Consider the following 20,465-nt stretch of genomic DNA (forward strand, 5'->3'; position numbering starts at 1 on the left):
AAATGTATCAGTCTGGTGATAGATACTGATAATAGGGGAGGCTCCCCATTTGTAGGGACAGGGAGTACATGGGAAATCTCTGTATCTTCTCAATTTTGCTGTGAACCTAAAACTAACCTTAAAAAAATTAAGTCTCTTTTAAAAAATTAGGTACGTAAGAGGGAAGGCTCTCAGAGTTTTACTTTAATTACGAGTAAAAGAGTTATCATTGCCTACTCTTAACCAATTCTTTCATGTCTTTTTTCACTTAGCAAAAAATATATGCTACTACAATGTTAAAAAAAATTACATATCTCCAAATCATGCTAAAAATATCATTAGATCAAAGTTAAAACCTACCACTAAACTTCAAACTTATTGCACTCAGGTTGACTCGAGTTGTTCTGCTTTGTTCTTTGAGAAGATGGTAATTTTTAAACTGTCAATATTTTCTTTTGTGTCAGACACACCGGTAACATCGTGTAAAACTATAAATGCCTATACTTAAATGCAAGGCCAGAAAGGAACAATTATTTTATGCTACTGGTGACACCCATCCATCTGTTCATTCCTTGATCATAAACTTTCTTTTTAAAAGGAAGGTAGATGAAAATCCAAAAGGAGTTTTCTCTAGAAATAGAACTATCAAACACTAAGTAGTGAAAATAATAAAAAGTGAACTCCTGAATTAGAATAAAGGTGAAGACAGGTTTGATAATTCACCAAAAGGAAAAAGAAGGACTAAAGGTAAACAGGATTAAAGGTAAAAAGAACCAAAGACACAGATACAAGATTGTCCGGTTCAAGTATTTTTTTATCTAATTCTACACTAAGTTCCTAGCTTCTTTCTTTCTTGACAAAAATATTTTGTTTCAGTTTCCTAGGCAGCCACAAGTCATAAATACATGATAGTTCTTTTTAAAGAGACACCCTTGCTAAGTGCTAATGGAATGAAAGGCCTAACTGGAGTTTGTATTGTTCATTTTTTTTGAAAATGAAAAAACTAAATTGATTTCTGATAAAACAGATTATGACACAAAGGGCCCTCCACTCTGGGAGACGTCAGAAATGGGATCTTGGCAACATGAATAAATTGAGGGCGGCTGGCAGCCAAAATCTTAGGAAAAAACAAAACAAAACACTTAACCTGCCCTGTACTTTCTGAAGCTAGTTACTCAATTGTGTCATGGAAGAAACTGATCATCAAGAAAACATTTCCTCACAAAGAAAGGACCGAGGAGACTTTTCAACTTTTGGCCAAAAGTATTCGATCCTGTCCCCAAAATAAAACAAAACTTAGCCTTTAGAGCTGTGACTCAAAACAAAATTTATCACCCAAAGCTTTCATTTGGAGACTTAACTAGATGAATAACCCTTCCTGTGATTTATTTTTGTTTTAGTATGTGTCAAATTTAGAAGAAAATAATGGTCTAATTTTTATTTCTCCTCTCAAAATGAAACTATTACAGCTCCTTCTGCTTTGAAATATTTATGACTAATAAAAAAGTAATTATAAAATGTTTAGTATTATAATTGACCATCTGATGTTATTCACTTACAAAGACAGGAAATTAAATTTGATGCTGCAGATCTAACCCATTAATCATGCATGTACTTAAAGCCCTATGACAGAAACATATAAAACTCTTAACACTTTGATATTCTAGAAACAGTATGATTCACATGGTAGGAAAAAAGGGTTTATGATAAGTACTCATCAATTGAAAGTGTAATACTAGTAATTTAATAAAATCCAGTCTATGGAGTTCTAGCAAGATGATACAGGGAAACAAACAGCCTCCTTGTCTGTTAGAAAGCACATAGATTTGAACATTGTAGATGTTAGAACACAGGTGAAAGTAAAACCTTTAGATTTCTACTAATTCCTATGGAGAGGTCAGAAACACAAAAAAAAACTAAATTAATAAATAAAATACAATAGAATATTTCCATTTCAAAAATCAGGCTGAAAGAGATTCAAGAACTAGGAATACAGAAAATAAAAGACCAGTGGAAAAAAACAAGGTCAACATGCTTAATTTTTGAAAAGCCCTAAAATTCCAATCTATGCAGTTTTTTTAAAAAATTGTTTTCCCTTGTATAACCACAAAAATATCAATTAAATATGAAATCATAACTCTCAAGAAAAGTACTTTCTCGTTGGTAGCTGTCATGCAGAAACCTGGCATCTGGCATCTTTGAATATCAAAGTGATTATTTAAGATTTATTGATGTGCTATGGAATAAGCCAATGTTTCCCAGATCGCATACTCAAAATTATTTCCTTCCACTTCCAAAGGAAATCTAGACAGCCAAATTAGAAAATCCGAACCATAGTAGAAGAGACTGATCGATTGATTACTTGGGGAATCCTTGACAGGAGTCTGAACAATTAGTGTTAGGTACGACTCTGTAAGCTTTTCCAAATGATGTAAATACTGTTTCCTCATTAATAAAAGGGAAATAATAACATTTGCACTATTTAACTTCACAAGATTATTGTATGAATCAAGTAAGGTGGTAAAAGTTGACATTTTTTAGTGCACAGTATGTGACAGGCTATTCTTATAGCTTTTGTGTGTTATCTCATTCAATCCTTGGTATGCCGTTACGTGGTAGGTGCTATTATTATTTTAAAGATGAGGAGTCTGAGGTTTAGAGAAGTCAGGTAACTTGTCCAAGGAAACTCAGCTAGAAAGTGGCGAAGCCCAGATTGGAGCCCATGTATTCTGACTCCAGAACCCACAGGTACACACTGAGATGTGGAAGATCTATATAGCATCCCAAAATGTAAGCTGCAATTCCAGAATCTACTTCTCTTGTCTTATTTAGAAGATCATATCTAAACCACCACCAGGTGGGTGGGAAAAAAATATTTGGATGCTTCAGGTCAACATTTCCCAAAAAAAACACTCCAAGACAGGATTCTAAATTATCTTTAAACAAAATAATTAAATTTAGGACAAAGCGAAGGGAAGAAATAAGGACAGACATTCCTGACAAGGCTAAGATCCTAAAATTTAGGGTAACTGAGAAGGGTACCTAAGAAGAGAACATGGAGTTTGTAACATTTAGGGAAGGAAAGCGTGTGAAATGAGCGGAGAGAGAAGAGCTGTATTCCCCGAAAACACTCAACTTGGATCCAAAAATTCATCAGATCCAAAGGATTAGTCACGAGGCAATGACTGAAACACTCTGATTCAGATACTAGGTCAGTCCAGAGGACTAGTTAATAAAGTTCAGCTAGAGCAGGGACATTCAAGCTTTTTCTACCGTGACCCACTTACAGAAATAGATGAGACAGCGTGATGTAGGAACCTCATACCAAAATAAACACACACACACATATTAGAAAACTAAAACTCAAGCTTTCCTGAACACGTCACTCTGTTTTCTATTCTGTTCTATTTCTTCTTTTTTAAAAAGAAATGCATCTTCTGAACTACTAAACTGATTTCATGGGCAGCTAATGGGTCTTTTCATACAATGTGGAAACACACTGGGTCAGAAGGCCAAGAGCGAGCTGGGGAACAGGCCTGGCCCTGCAGACAGGACAAGAAGAGCTTGGTGTGTGGTCTGGTCACTGCCTTGGTGGCTCTTTCAGAGAGAGAGCAGGGCATCTCTCATTTGAAGCGCTACCCACACACGCTACACCCCTGCTTCCTAAATCACACTTCAACCTCCTCCCACACATGCCCCATGACACTGCCTGTCCTTTGCATATGAACATGACAAGGTGACGGAGCTGTAAGTATCAGGGACTTGTTGCATCATTTGTATCACAAAGCAAGGAGATAAACTCTCTCTGAGAGTTTCCAAAAAAGTCCCTGGGAGGATGGTTCAGGTGCAAAATCAGATTCCACTTGGTGTTTCAATTCCTCAGAATTCTGGCCTGCCAAACTGCCTGGTGTTTCTTTGAGTTTCCTTGTAAATAATCTTCCCTGGCTCTGTCTCTTTTCTAGACTACACAATTCAGTTACAAAACTCATCCCCCGTGCTTTTGATTGTTTTCAGTGGAAAAGCTCAGAAACCAAAGTCATGAGAATGTTTCCCTGTTCTGAAATTCTTATCAGTATTTTACACTCAGTTGGATTTCTTGTGGGATTTCCATCCAGGAGCAGAAAGGCTATCAATCATCTTCAGACAGTTCACCTGGATGGAGAAAACCTATAAAGAATTTGTGTCTGGGAGGTTCAGTCCCAAGAGTGGAGAAAGGTGGGAAACACGGGTGCTAGCAGCTGTCCAAGAGTGCTGGGAAACACAGCGACAGAGGCACCTAGAAGGGGCAGAAACACGGAAAGTCCTAGCTTGAGAAAGTATTTGCAGGAGTGTCAAAACTTGAGCGTATGTGTATGTATGACTGAACTATTACACTGCACACCAGAAATTGACACAACATTGTAAACTGACTATATTTCAACTGAAAAAAAAAAGACTCAATTTAAAAAAAGCAAAAACAAAAACTTGAGTGTATGTGAGCAGAAAACACCCTGGAGAGGAAAGCATCCTTGGAATGATTCATGGTTCTGACACCTGTGAATGGGCTGCAGGTAGGTCAAAAGATCACCTACAAAATCAGGTCACCAAGGTAGGAATGTGGATGGAAAAAGCAGGGAAACGTCAGCTCTGAACACTCTTTTCTGACTCCACACAAAAGAAGTCTCTGTAAACTGTGCCGTGGTTTTCAACTGCAATGAAAGAAACCACCAAAGGGAATTAGAGTAAATGAAAGCAGACCTAAATTCAAAGAAAATATTTACTGATTATGTATAAGGTCTTAGATGCGGTGTCTTAGGAGGTGAGCGAGAATGAGGGACAAGGAGTAGGGATGAGAATTACACTGGGGGAGAAACGCCCTCATCTGATTACAGCGCAGCAGAATGAAGTGTGTGCTGTCGTAGAAGTTTTCACCGAGGGCAAGGGTCCAACAGGTAACACTAACTTGAGCGGCAGGCTGTCCGGTAGGGCTGCACCCCAGAGGAACTCGACAGAAAAGGAGATGAAGGGCCTGAGATTCATCCTTCCTGCACAATCTCCCAAACCCAAACACTAGGAGAGGTCTTTAGGGTCTGGTTACTCTCACTGAACATGATGTTTTTGAGGTTCAGCCATGCCACGCAGTATCAGTGCTTCATTCGTTGTCTCGTACTGCTGGGCAGGGCTCCACTGTACAGATACACCACACTTTGTTTATCCCCTCACCAGCGATGGGCATTGGGGTGTTTTCCACTTTGGGGCTATCAGGCAGAACACAGCTATCAACAGTCATTTCACAAGTCTTTGTGTAGACAGATGTTTCATTTCTCTTGGGCAATACCTAGGAGTGGTACTGCTGGGTCATACAGCAAATTTGTGTTCAACTTTTTAAGCAACTGTCTAACCAGAATCCAAAGAGGCTGCACCGTTTTATACCCCCTCTAGTAATGCATGAGTTCCCATTTCGCACATCCGCTCCAAGACTTACTTTGGTTATAGCCAAACTACTGGCTGTGAAGCGGTATCTCAATGCAGCTGGAATTTGCATTTCCCTGATGACTAAGGAGTATCCCTTTCCAGTCTACTGCACTCTGGATTTCACGTCCTTAGGTAACTGCATTTAACAACTACTGATTTCGTCCTGTCAGTAGATAAATATGTCTGAGTCCCTTCCGTCTTAAAAACAAAAGCAAAACAGCCTTCCTGTCTATAAAAGATGATCTACACCGTTTCCATTCTGTTATATTCACCTCTTTGTAGCATTTGACCAAGGGAGAGAACACTTGTTTTTCCTAAAGAAGATACTAAACCCCAGAGAAGCTTCTATTCCAGGGAGATGTCTCCATCATTTTCAGCTTTGCCTTCTATATCTAGAAGAGTGTCTTTCATGTGATCTAGTGCTCCAATTCAGTCTCAACCTTCCCTTAGATTAACTACTTCAAATGCTGTGAAAGTTCCGCTTCAAATGTTTGCTTGGATACCACACAGGTATCTTTTTCAATAAAGAACAATGTCAATATCAGGAACAAAAAAGCAGAACTGAGTGTCTCTATCAGTATCTTCAGTTTACTTTAATAATTAATCCTCATCAAATATATAACATCACAAGATGAAAGGCCCTTATTCAACAGAGCTGGAAAACATCTGCAACAGATAATGAAAACAAAGTGTTCCCTCTAGAGATAAAGCTATTTCTTCTTAAACCTCGCCCATTAGTGTTCTACTGAGAATTCAAATTCTCAAGTTTCACTCCCTAAACCTGACTCGTCCCTCTACTCATGCAAACACTTCAACGAAACCATCTTTCGCCTCATCAAGAAATCTAGTCCTTCAACTTCTCTCTGTTCTCACATTGAAGTCTTGTTAAATACTAAAAGACTTTTGTGATAGGGAGAATTGTAAGACGGTCCTCAAGATTCCCTGCCTCGCCCTGGTAACATCCTATAAGATTTCCTCAAGTGTGTGGGGCAGACCAATGAATATGATGGGATATCATGGATGTGATTAGGTTACTAATCAGTTGACCCTGAGTTATCAAAAGGGAGACTGTCCTGGGTGGGTCTGACCCAAACAGGTGAGCTGTCTAAAAGGAGGAGTCCACATGGCAAGGACCTGAACACAGCCTCCAGGTGCTGGGAGTGGTCCCAGCCTGGCAGCGAATAAGAAAATGGTGACCTAGTCCTACAGTCTCAGGAAATTAATTCTGCCAACAACCAATGTGCTTGAGGAAGACCTCACATCACAAATAAGATCAAAGTCCAGCTGACAACTTGATTTCAGCCTCAGAAGGCTGAGGAGGGAATCCAGCTAACCTGTAGCCAGACTACTGGCCCAAAGAAACTGTGTGATAATAGATCCATGTCATCTTAAGCTGCCACATTTGTGGTGATTTGTTACGTGGCAAAAGAAAACCAATACAACTGTTTAAAAATAATATCCTCCTATCCATTTGTATCGCTTCAAAAATAGTTCATCAGATAATAAAATTTTAGCATGAGTATTTTCCCCGAAGGGTGGAAAGACTCAAAAGCCAACAAGAGCATCAGCAGCCTTTATAGCATAATTACAACAAAGCCTTTTACTATTCTTCAGGCACGGCTAAATTAAAACGCCCTAATCCTCTCGTAATTCCAACATCAACGGTCACATAAGTGCTCCAGTACCTCGATCCTCCAGTGGGTTGCCAGCAAGGTTAATCGTGTGGAGTCCTGAGTTGGGATTATGTGCCAGAGCACTGGCCAGTTTTTGTGCAAAATCTCTGCAAGCCAACAAAACAATAAGATTAAATAACATAAAAATGTAAAGCTGCTCGAATCAAACACTTAACACTAGAATAGCTAGGGTGAAATCTAAAAAGAGAGACATGTTCTTTGCAATAATAATCTACATATTATATATTTGTTAAGAACCAATCTATTTACACTAGCACATATCCTCATTAGAGAATCTGTAAAGCCATAGCTAGAATATGGCTCATCTTGATTAGTCAAAGCCTCATTCAAAAGAAAATATATAGCTGCCCCTTTAAAGACACATTGCAGAATGCTATTAATGGTATTATCTAGCCCCTCCATAACTTAAAAAACAAATTCTGAACTGAATCTACTTTTCATGAAAACGGCAATAGGTTTTTCCCTCTATCAGTTCTAATTCCATGCAATACTCATGAATGAAAACTGACTGCCCTAATCATCGAATTTAAAGGCTACAGTTGCTAGCACCATATTTTAACAAAAATCAAAATCACTATCTTAGGTATGTGGGACTTCACGCACCAAGGGCCATGATTATGAAACTGGCAACCCTCCTTGCTTAGTAACAGAACAGTCTTTATCCCAGCGGGTTCAAAGCTGCATGCTCCTGGTGAGGCTAAGGTATTGATTACTGATCTACTGGATGAAGACTATTTACATGTGAATTTGAAAAAAAAAAAAAAAAGGAAAGAAATGGCTAAAACAGATCAAAGCAAAGCTGTACAATCATAATGAAATGTGTTATTACTACGACTTCCATTAATGATACTAATTAAAGCTAACACATAGTATCTATAATACGAAAAATATTTTTCAAAGCACACACGTGTTAATTCATTTATCCTTACAACTGTAAAGAAGGCACTCTTATTCTCTCCAGTTTAAAGATGAAGAGACTGAGGCACAGAAAACTGAAACAACTTGCCCAGAGCCATGAGGCACCTGACTCAAGGGTCCGTGCTCTTAACCACCATACTATGTACCCTCAAAAATATCATCAGACACAATTGTCAGTGATGTTATAAAATCCCTGACCTTGTGACAATGATGAGGATCACAGGGATTTTTTTTTGAGGAGGGAAAACACTATATGTAAGTGGCCCAATTGCTTTTTTCAAAACTACATGTTAATTTTAGAGGAAATGGCAAAAAGTTTTATAATTCATATATTCAAGAAAATACTCACGTTCTAAGCCCAGCGTTTTCCAACACCAATTCTTCCAGTCGATTGGACCTACTCACCACCCTCAAGATTTGTTCACAGACATCAGTGGACTGTAACAGAAAATATGCATTGACCATGTTGTAAGCCTAAAAACAACCTCACTTCATTGTTATAAATCTATGCAGAAGCAAAGCTGTAGTTTAAAAAAAATCACTCAGTCAGTCAACAAACTATGACTCAACATCTACTACTACACACCATCATGATGAAGGTCCTGGGAATACAACACATAAAGGGCAAAGTCCCTGCCTTCAAGAGTGCACCATCCGGCAGGCAATCAGACGAGAAGGAAATATACAATGAGGACAGAAAAATTAAAAGGCCACTTTGGTAGTGCTATGGGCCCACAGAGGCGCATCTCACCTCATCCTGGAAAACCAAAAGGAATTCCCAAGAATGTGATATTCAAAATAACTCAAGACTGAGAGGTCGAGATGATGGTGATGACGCTGACAATGGAGATCTCTTTCCTGAGCTCTTGACAAATGCCAGACCCTGCGCTAAGCTCTTCATGTGTATTTCATTATCAAACTGTTAATGAGGTATTATTACTCCCTTTTTATAGTTAAAAAAATAGATTTAAAGATGTCATGTATTTTGAAAGGGAGGCTGAATAACTACCTGATATACATTAAGTATTACAATGTTCCCACCAGTAGTCTCTAAACAAGGGTAAAGTAATAAGAAAGACTTCAATAAATAATGGTCTCTTATGTTAATAAACATCATGTTCACAAAAATTATATAGTTGTAAACTTACATCTGTCAAAATATTTTAAATGCTTAGGATATAATGTTAGATGAAAATGGATAATTAAAATGAAATGTTTAATAAAGATTACAATTAAAATGGCTCATGTATACAGCAGAAGTGTTGAGGGGACTATGAAAAATGAAGAATTGTGCCCTGATAGAACTGTGCATCATTTTTTCTTTTAAATTTTTGTTTATTAATGTTTTATATTTAGTTATATCCTGCCTTATTCCAAAACTAATTTAAGGTAGCTCCTGACCTTAAAATTATCCACACATTAGTGATTTTTAAGTGCCATTATTACTTAGGGTCTATTTAAATCCTTTATGTTAAAAAAAAAAGAAAAGAAAAATCATTTTCTGTGTGTCATGGCATACAATAGTCAAAGCAGTTTCTTTTTTTTAAAGTACCACATAAAAATATTACAGTTCTTGATCAAATCATAAATACCCAACTGGATTAACCATAACTAGAACAGTATAAAATGTAGCAGAAGTTCTCCAGTCACGTAGACTTTAGAAAAACTGGCTTGGAAAACTGCAAAGTCCCACAGCATTTAAGGCTTTTGTAATTATTATGCGCTGTTTGATTCCACTGGGTCTATAAAGTTGCTCTCACAATATTCCTGGATTTCTAATGTGTCCCACATTGATGAAGGGAGAGGAAAATTAATTCCAAGTGACCTGATGCCTATAATTTATATTATGCTGATGGGGGTGATTTTCAAAACAGTGACCCCTTATCAGTATAATTCTTTGCCTTACAATATACAGCCAGGGGAACTGAGCTTATTCTGTGTTGCCATGATAAAAAGTGATTACTCAGACATGTTTTTGTCAAGATTATTCTAATCTCTAGAAACAATCCATGGTAAAATTACCTTTCCAGGGCGACCTCAGAGCATCCAGAAAAGTAATTTACCAAAGCCAAGCTATGAAGTAGGACTTTCATTTACCCATTGGGCATAATTACTGTAATAAAAATGTATTTTAAAAATGTATGGGAAGTGTGCCCAACTTTTCTTGAAGATGCCAGTAGGGGAGAGGTGTAACGAGTTATTCATGATCACATTAATTCTGCTACTTTTTATTAAGTGCCAACTATATGAAAAGCATTATTTGCTACACCAAACACTATATATAGTGATGAATATTTTAAAGACATACACACACAACCTAGATACCAAATAAAACGTCACCATTATGGTCATCTCCCTCAAACGTCTACTGCATGTTTAGCACTCTGCTCACTGATTTAGGGAAAAATTTTTTTAACAAATTAATACAATGAATCTCCACGAGCGTGTATTCAGTTAAAAATCAAATGTGTGGTATAAAAACTAGACAAATCACTATAAAATACCAAATGAGCTAGCTCAAAATAAAACAAATATGGAAATTTGGAACTAGGAGGAACCACATATATCATCCAGCCCAATCATCATTTTAAAAAGATTTAAAAAGAGCCAGTGATGCTCACTGACTTAGCTAAATTATAAAACTGAGTTGAGCAAGACCCCAATTCTATTGCTATTTTATTGAGTATAGAATAGTGGGACAGAAATTTGGTCCTAATTGTATATTTGGCATATTAAAAAAAATCCCTCTATCCTTCTATTCAAAGTTGGAATAATGACTGCAAACTGGCTTCAGAAGGTCAGCATAAAACATGTAAGTTATATTTTTCCTGTGGTACCTTAAGCACAGGAGACTTTTATTGAGCTAGGCTTTTTTTTTTTTAAATTGAATTATAGTTGATTTACAACATTGTGTTAGTTGCTGGTATACAGTATACTGATTCAGTTATGCATATATATATATATATCCTTTTCATAGGCCTTTTCAATATAGCTTATTACAAGATATTGAATATAGTTCCCTATGTTATGCAGTATGACCTTATTGTTTATCTATTGTGTATAGTAGTGTGTATCTACAAATTCGGAACTCCCAACTTATCCCAAAATCTCTTTCCCCCAGTAACCAAATGTTTGTTTTCTACATCTATGTGTCTGTTTCTGTTTTGTAAATAAGTTCATTTCTCTCTTTTTCTTTTTTTTTTTAGATTCCGCATGTAAATGATCTCATATAGTAGTTTTCTTTCTCTCTCTGAATTACTTCACTTAGTATGATAATCTCTAGGTCCATTCATGTTGCTGCAAATGGCATTATTTCATTCTTTTTTATGGCTGAGTAGTATTCTACTGTATGTGTATAGTGTGTATATGTGTGTAATATATATATATATTATATAAATAAAATATATACCACAACTTTTTTTATCCAGTCACTTGTTAATGGACATTTAGGCTGTTTCCATGTTTTGGCTATTATAAATAGTGCTGCTATGAACATTGGGGTGCATGTATCTTTTTGATGTCTCCTCCAGATAGATGCCAGGAGTGGGATTGTTGGATCACATGGCAAGTCTATTTTTGGTTTTTTAAGAAATCTCCATACTGTTTTCCTTAGTGACGGCACCAAACTACATGCCCACCAACAGTGTAGAAGAGTTCCCTATTCCCTACATCCTCTCCAGCATTTATTGTTTGTAGATGTTTTAATGATGGCCATTCTGACCAAAGTGAGATGATACCTCATTGTAGTTTTGATTTGCATTTCTCAGATAATTTGAGCTAGGAGCAATGTTAACAGCCCAGAGAATTCATGTAACTCGAGAGGAAGTCACTTCTTTTTACACTTCATGTTTTAAAAAATCCAAAGAAGGTGTAATGCCTTCTTTTCCTTTGTTAGAAGATGTTCTGGGATTGCATACTGCAGTCCCCATGAAAGGGGAAAGTATCATTTCTTTTTTAACTTTGGGTAAGTAGAAAACATGAAGAATTGCTATTCTTTTTGAAAACTTGCAGAATGATATCCCCTAAACCATTTTTTCATTTTAAAATATCAAATATTAAAAAGATGCACATGTGCATTTTTGTGTCTAAGTCTCAGTTAATAGAAAAGCAGTGAGGACAATCCTCAAAGCTTGTCACTCCACTTCTTGCCGTCCCGGGATACCCACGAAAGCGTATGAGAACCTACATGCTCTGTCCTGCCAAGGCTGAAATAATTAGGTGCATGTTCTTCCCTCAACATCTAAGGCAGTTAAAGGGAGATGTTCCCTAGGAGGAATGACAGAATGGCAGCACAAGTGGCCGGGTACTATTGATTGGGGACACCATCCAAAAGTGGCAGCTCTCTTGTGCCCCATTTTGACAATCATGAGCTTAGATGAATAGCTGAATGAGCCAGGAAAACTGACTTGGTAGCGAAGCTTTGTTCTCTCTGATCCCACAATCCCTGGGCTAATCTACTTCTCTTTCCTTGAATGGCTCCACTCTCACATTTGTAATCTCTGGTGGCTCAGTCCTGCAGATTAGTCCCCATCCCTGCAAGCAGCAAATGAGAGGCTTCTGTTCCCAGGTCTCCCATCATGGCTGTCTGTCTGTTCCCTGGGTGTTCACCATCCATACCTCCATCATCCCTGACCTCAGATGCCCTTCCTGCTGAGCTGATACAGTTTCCATAATTCATGCCCCAACATTGTTCATTTCTCAGCCTCTTTGTTAATCTGACTGTGATGATAACAGTGCCTGACAGTTTGTTAGGCACTGGGTGAGAATTTCTATACAAATTATTTACTCATCTCAATGACCTGCAAATTAGTTCTATTGCTACGTCCATTCATTCATTCAACAAACGAATTTGACACCTATTTATTCAACCAACTTTTATTGAGTAGCTATTATGAGCCACATACTCTGATAAGCACTGAAGGGAGATCAATAAGACATGAGCTCCAACTAGCTCACAATAATAGGCTGGCAGGAAGTAGACACCCTGGAAGGTCAAGTCATGTATCTAAGGTCACACAACCTTGTAATAAGAGTCAGAATCTGAAACCCAGGTTTCTGTTTTCAAACCCACACTTCTCCTGCACCACATCAGCTCTTAACAAGCCCCAGATGAGTTAAGCCAGTGCTCAAACTGAGAATGCCTTAAGCCACTCACACCCCAGGCAAGTTTAGAGAAACAGCAGCCTGCCCACCAGCGAATCCTAACCCTTCACTTTCTATAGACGCATGTCTCAAACCAAATCTTACCTCTTCACTATGAAAATTTTAAACTCCTAGTTTCTATGACTTATGAAAAATGCAGGCTTGAAAATCAGAGTCTCCCAGAAAACAACATCTAAATTATCTCTGGTGCTAAAATGAAGAGGCAGGAAGCTAACTCACGGATAAGCATCTGTCCATATGGCTGCTTTGAACTTACAAAAAATCCCCAACCCACCATCTTATTTCCCCTAGTAACAGATCAAAACTTGCCCCCTCCTCACCAAGCCTTATGAAAACTAACAGATTTCACTTTGATTTCATTTTGCTTCCATATAAATCTGCCCAAAAACTCATCTAGAAAATGAACATTAACTATCATAACTCAACCCAACCAACTCTACCTTGGTAATGTTTTCCTAAATGTTCTGGAAGGGAAGCTTTGTGGAGATGGGAGGCAAGATAGAAACATAAAATCTGCTGTCTGCAGCTGTGCAAATGTAACTTCAACCGTTCTGCCAGCAGAATGAGTGTGACTGAAGGCTCCACTAAACGTATCTTTCTGTTTATCATTGAGAATTGCCTGAAGCAACTGAAAACATGAGGAAGTACTTCTCTGAAGCATCTCACATTACAAACTTTATAAAATGTTCTGTGGATCTTTTATAGGAAAATATCTCCCCAAGAAATAACATGTATGCAGCTCACCAGTATAACAGAGAAACAAATGGGTTTAAAAAAACACTATCAGGTTTTTGAAATTCAACAAAGCTAAGCAACAGCTTCAATCACTTACCAGTTTTAGATCCTTTGAGGACAGCTTAGTGAACCACTGATTGTATTCCAGAGCAGCAATGATAGGTATTAGGTCCCTAGAAGCAGAAATAACAAATTACGTAAAAATGCCCTTACGATAGCTATACTGGCGCAGTATAGCTATTAAAAATTCATTCAAATTCATGTGTTAATTTCTGTTATTGACAAACACCACATCCAGCTAAATCTCTTTCAACCCCGAGACAGCAATTATATTCTCTAGGACAGATCTTCAGTATGACGTGAGCAGAACTCCTAAAAGCTGAAGCTGAACTACCTCTAGGGATTCTGATTCCTATTTCCAAAGGCAGCGCTGTTTGCTTGGAGAACCTCCTTGCTCTAAGAGAAATCATATGTCTAATTCCATACTAACGAGTCTTGTTTCTTTAGACTGCGCCTTTATAAATTCTTTAACCATTGAGTATGTCATACAGTCTCTAGCTGGAGGAGTTTATATTGCAAGCAATGACAGAGTCTGATCTGATAAAAAGTGATGCTGGATGAGATCTCCAGTGCTTATTAGTAAACATCCTACAACCCATTTGGTAGCTTTCTTAAGGCTCTTAGTATTGATTACACACATGATCTAGCCCAAGTGTATTTTTGTCTTAATGTTTCATACAGGCTCTTCAGCCATGGAGCGAAGCTATTTGCATCAGAGATCACCACTGTTACACCAGCCTGATCTCGTACAACATGTCCCGAACTCATACCCAAGCCAAACAGCAGATAATTCCCTACCCATCAGACATATCATGCAGTTTCACCATCAGAACTATGTTTCACTGCTGTGTTCAGCTATACAAATCCAGGGCTCTTTTAATGCCTATAGCATACATCCTCTCCTCTCTAAGTGCCCCCAGGTCCCCAGTCAGCACAATCCTTGCATCTCTATTTAGCATTTATTTTGTTCTGTCTTGTACTATCGTTTGATGCTTAAACATCTATCCTTTATCACCCCAGGTTGTAAGTTCTTGGAAAACCATCTCTCTACTTCAGTTTTGTGTCTTCAGTGAGGCAGTATCAGTTTTATCCTCAGGGCAAAAAAAGGAGCAAATACTCAAATGTTTACCAAAATAGAAATGAAAGGCAGGAGGTGGAAAGAGAGCTGAAAATCACTGCTATTTCAACTTCAAGGTTCCAGGCCCCGTGCCAGGCACTTTACCTAGACCAGCTCATTTTCAAATCTCAAAGCCACCCTCAGAGGTATTACTGTTTACATCTGACAGATGAAGAAATAGATGATGAGAGATCTACAGGGTAACAGGCCAAAGGGACAGAAGTACAACCAAAGCCCATTCTCTGAAGTACGGGTCTGCAGTTTCATGCAATTTGCTTTAAAAACATGAAGTAAGTGCCCACGGGTAATAGAGAAAATAACACAAACGCATTAGTCTCAGTCACGCGGTTCCACAAGCCATCCTTCCTACTGAAAATCCTCTTTTAAAAAAAAAACGAAAAAAGGTTTTAGATTAAAAAACAAGAACAACTTGTCCCCTAGTTGTTTCATGTCTTCACACCCTTCATACCCCTCCGCAGACCAAGTGCTCAGAACAAATCCCAGCATCTCTCCCTGGGGTCTGAGGACGGTCGCAGCTTCTCTGAGAGTGAATTCCACCTTATAACAAAGGCGCCCAAAGCCCACGTCATTTGAGAGCCCTCTGCTGTGCTTCACCGTTCAGGAACCACGGCAAATCATTCTCATCTCATCTCTTGTGGACTTAATGTCAAGTAGTGACTACACTTCAGAACCTCTTTACTGTGTATTCTGTTCCATCACTTGATTCGATTTGAAGCACAAGCTGGCTTTTGTCATAATGAGTTCATTTTCAAGAACTGAAGGGCACATCACTAATAAAACCAGGTTTTACATTAATGCAGTGGGAAGGACACCATCATTTCTACCTATGACACGCAAAAACTCTGAAAACAATATTCTGGTACACTAAAATCTAAAACTTAATGACACCAGAAATGTTTGGAGTACAATATTTAAATTTTAAAAATATACAGTATTCCAGGTGCATATTTGTGTGATTAGAGTCAATGACTGTAACTGGTAAAAATGACATATAAAATGATGGATATAAATGCTGACAAAAATAGACACTGATTATTTTTTTAAGGAGAAAAAGAAATGTAGCAAAATGCTATTAGGTGTACCTGGCTTGGGTGGTAGCATTAAAGGTGATACCAACTTTTTTCTAACACAATTCTTGTGCTGTATTTTTAAATTTTTCTATAATGATCCATATTCACAATGTCAAACAGTTATATAATTAAATGTTCTATGGATGGCATAAAGAAAATTTTGGTATAGAAAAAAAAATTGTCCATGAAGATGATGGAGACTTGTGCATGTTGGCATAGTGTGCCCACCACATCTCTCTAAATTATGTTAATGCCTAGGCTTTTTAATGTTAAAAACTAATTAGAAACAGATAAACATATATCTTAATTCATTCTTAATAAACATTTATTTAGTACCTACTACGTCCTGGGTAGGATTATTAGGCTCAGAGAGAGGTTAAGGGATGAGGAAGGGGAGCTCCTGTTCCCCCTTTATACTCCAGCAGTGGAGAAAGATCCCTACTCAGCCATCTGCAGCTTAATGGGAGACAGGCTGGAAAGGGAGCATGCTCAATGTGCCTGAAGAACACAGAAGGACATAAGTGCTTCAGCCCGGGGCAAATGGGAAAGGGTGCACAAATGGGAAAGACAGGAAGGGGCCAACCAGGCAAGAAAAAGGGAACAGAGTACTCTGACTAATTAGGAACAGCCTGTGCAAAGGCATGGGGACTCAAAATGCCCAGCAACTCCATCCATCCATGTAGCCAACAAGTTCCACCCCTTGTGCATCCATCACTAGGATGAGACAACATTGAACACAGCAAGGTGGTCCCTCCCCTTGTGATACTAAATGCCTAGCACAGCCTAGCAGAAGGCTCAGAAAAGAAAGGCAACTATAACAGAGTGAAATAATCTCTCTCATGGAGTATCATAAGAGAGACGTTAATCATGAAAAGGCAGTCACGAAAGATTCTTACAGGAAGTTATTGAGCCTGCTAGATGAGAAAGTGGGATGAGACACACATTGCCATTCCAGAAGAAATGGTCACCAGATCAAGGAACGGCTTTGTCCAGGAGTTTTTAGATCTGACACCAAAAGTATGATTTTTTTTTAAAAAATTGATAAACTGGACTTTATCAAAATCAAAAATTTTTGCTCTGCAAGAGATGCTGTTAAGGGGAAGACAAACACATGCTTGGAGGAAATATTTGCAAGTCCCATTTCTGATGAAGGACTTGGTATCCAAAATGTATAAAGAACTCTCAGAAAGCAGTAAGAAACAATTCAATTTTTTTAAATGATATAAATAGATACTTCATCAAAGAAGATACATTGATGGTAAATAAGTATAAGAAAAGATGCTCAAAATTATTAGCCATTAGAGAAATGCAACTGAAAGCCAAAATGAGATGCTACTACAAACCTAATGAATTGCTTAAAAAAAAACCTGACAATATCAAGTGTTGACAAGGATGCAGAGTTCATTTCTTGAACCAAATGCTGAACATGGTGGTTACCTATACAACTATTTGCATTCTGGTACATATCTGCACAATTTTTTCTAAGGAAATAAGAATGGCCCTAGCAGCATTGTTCATAATAGTCATTAAGCCAACCAAAATGTCCAACCAATAGTAGAATGGATAAACTGTGGAATGTTCATACTTTAGAATATAAAACAGAAGCAAAAATGAATCAACTACAGCTACATACAACAACCTGCAAACCCTCAATTCTCAGGTACTTAAAAGCTCCCTGTTCTCTGATTGGGAGATGTTAAGTCTGAGAAGACCAAGTATCCAGGAAGCATTTTGACACATACTTTCAGAAAACTCAAAGTCTGAACTGAATGACATTCAGGATTCCCAGAATTTGTCACTCTGGAAACATCCAAGCCACCATGACACCCAGAACAAACATGGAGGCCAAGGCTCAGGCAGACCCAGGCCCAGAGATAACAAACAGTATCACAGATCTGATCAAAACTGATTTGGTCTCACTTAACTAGAAAACACACAAGACAGTACATAACTAATTTTCTTTCTGGGAATTCATTTTCCTGGATGACTATCTTAGAGCATAATAAGCAAATGTTGGATAAATACTCAACTTGGCATTCACATTGGTTCTCCCAACTGCTGTGCTGATACCACCTCACTGCAAAGAACTCCCTGGGTTTCCTGATGGGATCTGTGTCACTCATGACCAGTTCTTTCCCATATTTTCTCTAAGTACTAATGTGATCATATTACATAATGTAGAAAGCTTTCCAAACACCCATGCTCATCATCTTGACTGATTTTCTCATGGTGGTAAGTGGTTAGCAGCTTTCTGCCATCAGTTGATGGCATTTATTGTGTGTCCCACTGTTTTGATTTGACCTCCTAAGAGACTCTTCATTACCATGTGACTTTTCATCTGAAGTTAGCCTTGAAGAGATGAAGCAGTTTAGGGAAGACTTTCTTAAGTCTTGGCAACATGACAACAAAGAATTCTCATGTATGTTTCCGTGGGACTTCTACCATTTCTTTAAAGTAAGAGCCAAAATATTTTAAGAAGCCACACTTAAGGAAGGAAGACTTAGTGTTAATATCCTTTAGGACCACATGGCAGAATCATTTCTTACACTTTGCTGAATAGAGATGAGCTACTTCCCATTTCCTAATTTTTTCCTGATGTAAATTTATTACAAATAGAGCTGGGTTTTTTGTTTTGTTGGTGGTGGTGTTAATTCAGCCACTGGTTGGGGTTTGTAATAAAAGTCAGGATCCTTATTTCTCTTCTCAGTTGATACCTCTGAATAATCCAAACTTTCCCTTAAAACTCAAAAGATCCAAGTTTTTCACTTACAACTTTCCAGAAGAAAACATCAACATAAAACTGGACGAGATGGAAGCAACCCAGAAAAGACCAAACACTAGTCTCTGAGAATCCAAATTTTTCCATAGTGCAGTCATTTTGTAACTCTAATTCTTTTTCTTTATTTAAGAAAACTAGTCACTTTATATAGTTGTTTATTTAAAAGACGGTAAGTCTTTTGGGATATAAAAACAGCAAGCATTTATTTAAATAATTTTATGTACTAACGTGAAGTGTTCTACAAATATTAATCCATAGTCTTCACAATAACTCCAGGAGGGAGGCACTATCATTAACACCAATTTACAGATGGAAAAACCCCCACCCCAACCCAAGGCACAGAGAGGCTAGAAAGCCACCCATGGTCACAAAGTCAGTCTGGACAGAGACAGGATTCAAACCCAGGCAGTGTGACCATGACCTGGTTGTCTCAATGACTGTGCTGTCATCTCACTAATGAGTAATCTGCTTTCCATATTGTCAAGAGTCTTCAACCTACTCTATGGGGAAATCCAGGATGGTAAATCCATGGGATTTCAGATTAAAAATTTCAAACTGCTTTCATCACATTCAACCGACCACTTAGTTTGTAATTTGGAAGCCAACAGTAAGATGGATTCTGAGGTTATTTCTCAAATAATGATTGTGCTTTTGTTCCTTTGGACATCAAAAATAAATTAGTATTTGGGAGCTAGTAAAAGAAATTAAAGTGCAAAAACAAAGAAGCTGGCAAACAATTTGGAGTCTCAATCACTTGCCAAATTCTTTGCTACTCTAGGTTTTAGATAGTCTATTGAATTAGAATTTCTTAACTAATCTTTCCCCTCTACGTGACTTCATAGGAATTTAATTTTTCCAGTTATTATTTTTGGGCCAAATTTCCCTCCTTGCTCCTTTGCCCCTGTCTGCCTCTCTCCCTGAAACTGTAAAAACACTGTGGCTTTTAAATGGACAATGTGAAATACTCCAGGATCGTGTTAGTGAGCAAAACTAACTGACAGATCTGAAGGATACCTAGCAAGCCCTATAATGCACACTGAGAGAACACAAAGGTAGAGGGTAATAACCAATGAACATCATGATTTTCGGTAGTCTATCCCCATCCCACAGGAGGGAAGAGTTTCCTCTAATAAATCTTACAAACACGTCAAAGTTCAAAGGAGGTGTTTCATGCAAGAATGTAGAGTCTCGTCACTCTCCTCAGAATCACAGCAGTATCTTCCTGAGCCATTCATTTGATAGCCTTTCTGGGGATAATTTAGACTTTTCCCCTTGATATCTAGTTTGAAAATGAGAGTTGGAGACCTTTAAAAAATGTAATATGTCACAGACTACCAATGCATCCTGATATTGATATGATATTTATATGATTAATTGGATCACTCAAACTCCATGAAGGACGTGACAGCCTGAAACACTTTGCAGATGAGGACACAATCAATCAGTCTCTAAAGTTGCCGATCATTCACTCCTAA

The 20,465-nt window shown here is 37.9% G+C and overlaps 1 protein-coding gene across 4 annotated transcripts in view; it reads right to left on the minus strand.

Annotated features, from left to right (window-relative positions):
• The window catches only part of CARMIL1 (capping protein regulator and myosin 1 linker 1), a 280,713-nt gene that overhangs the window by 121,133 nt on the left and 139,115 nt on the right, over positions 1-20,465 (minus strand). For all 4 annotated transcript variants that reach the window (XM_072945577.1, XM_015234614.3, XM_072945575.1 and 1 more), the window contains 3 exons: positions 14,041-14,116; positions 8,395-8,483; positions 7,119-7,213 (listed from right to left, as the gene is read on the minus strand). In XM_072945577.1, coding sequence (XP_072801678.1) covers positions 7,119-7,213; positions 8,395-8,483; positions 14,041-14,116 — 260 coding nt within the window. The remainder of the gene's footprint in view (positions 1-7,118; positions 7,214-8,394; positions 8,484-14,040; positions 14,117-20,465) is intronic.

Source organism: Vicugna pacos, chromosome 20 (genome assembly GCF_048564905.1).
Source record: "Vicugna pacos chromosome 20, VicPac4, whole genome shotgun sequence".
Taxonomy (NCBI): Eukaryota; Metazoa; Chordata; class Mammalia; order Artiodactyla; family Camelidae; genus Vicugna; species Vicugna pacos.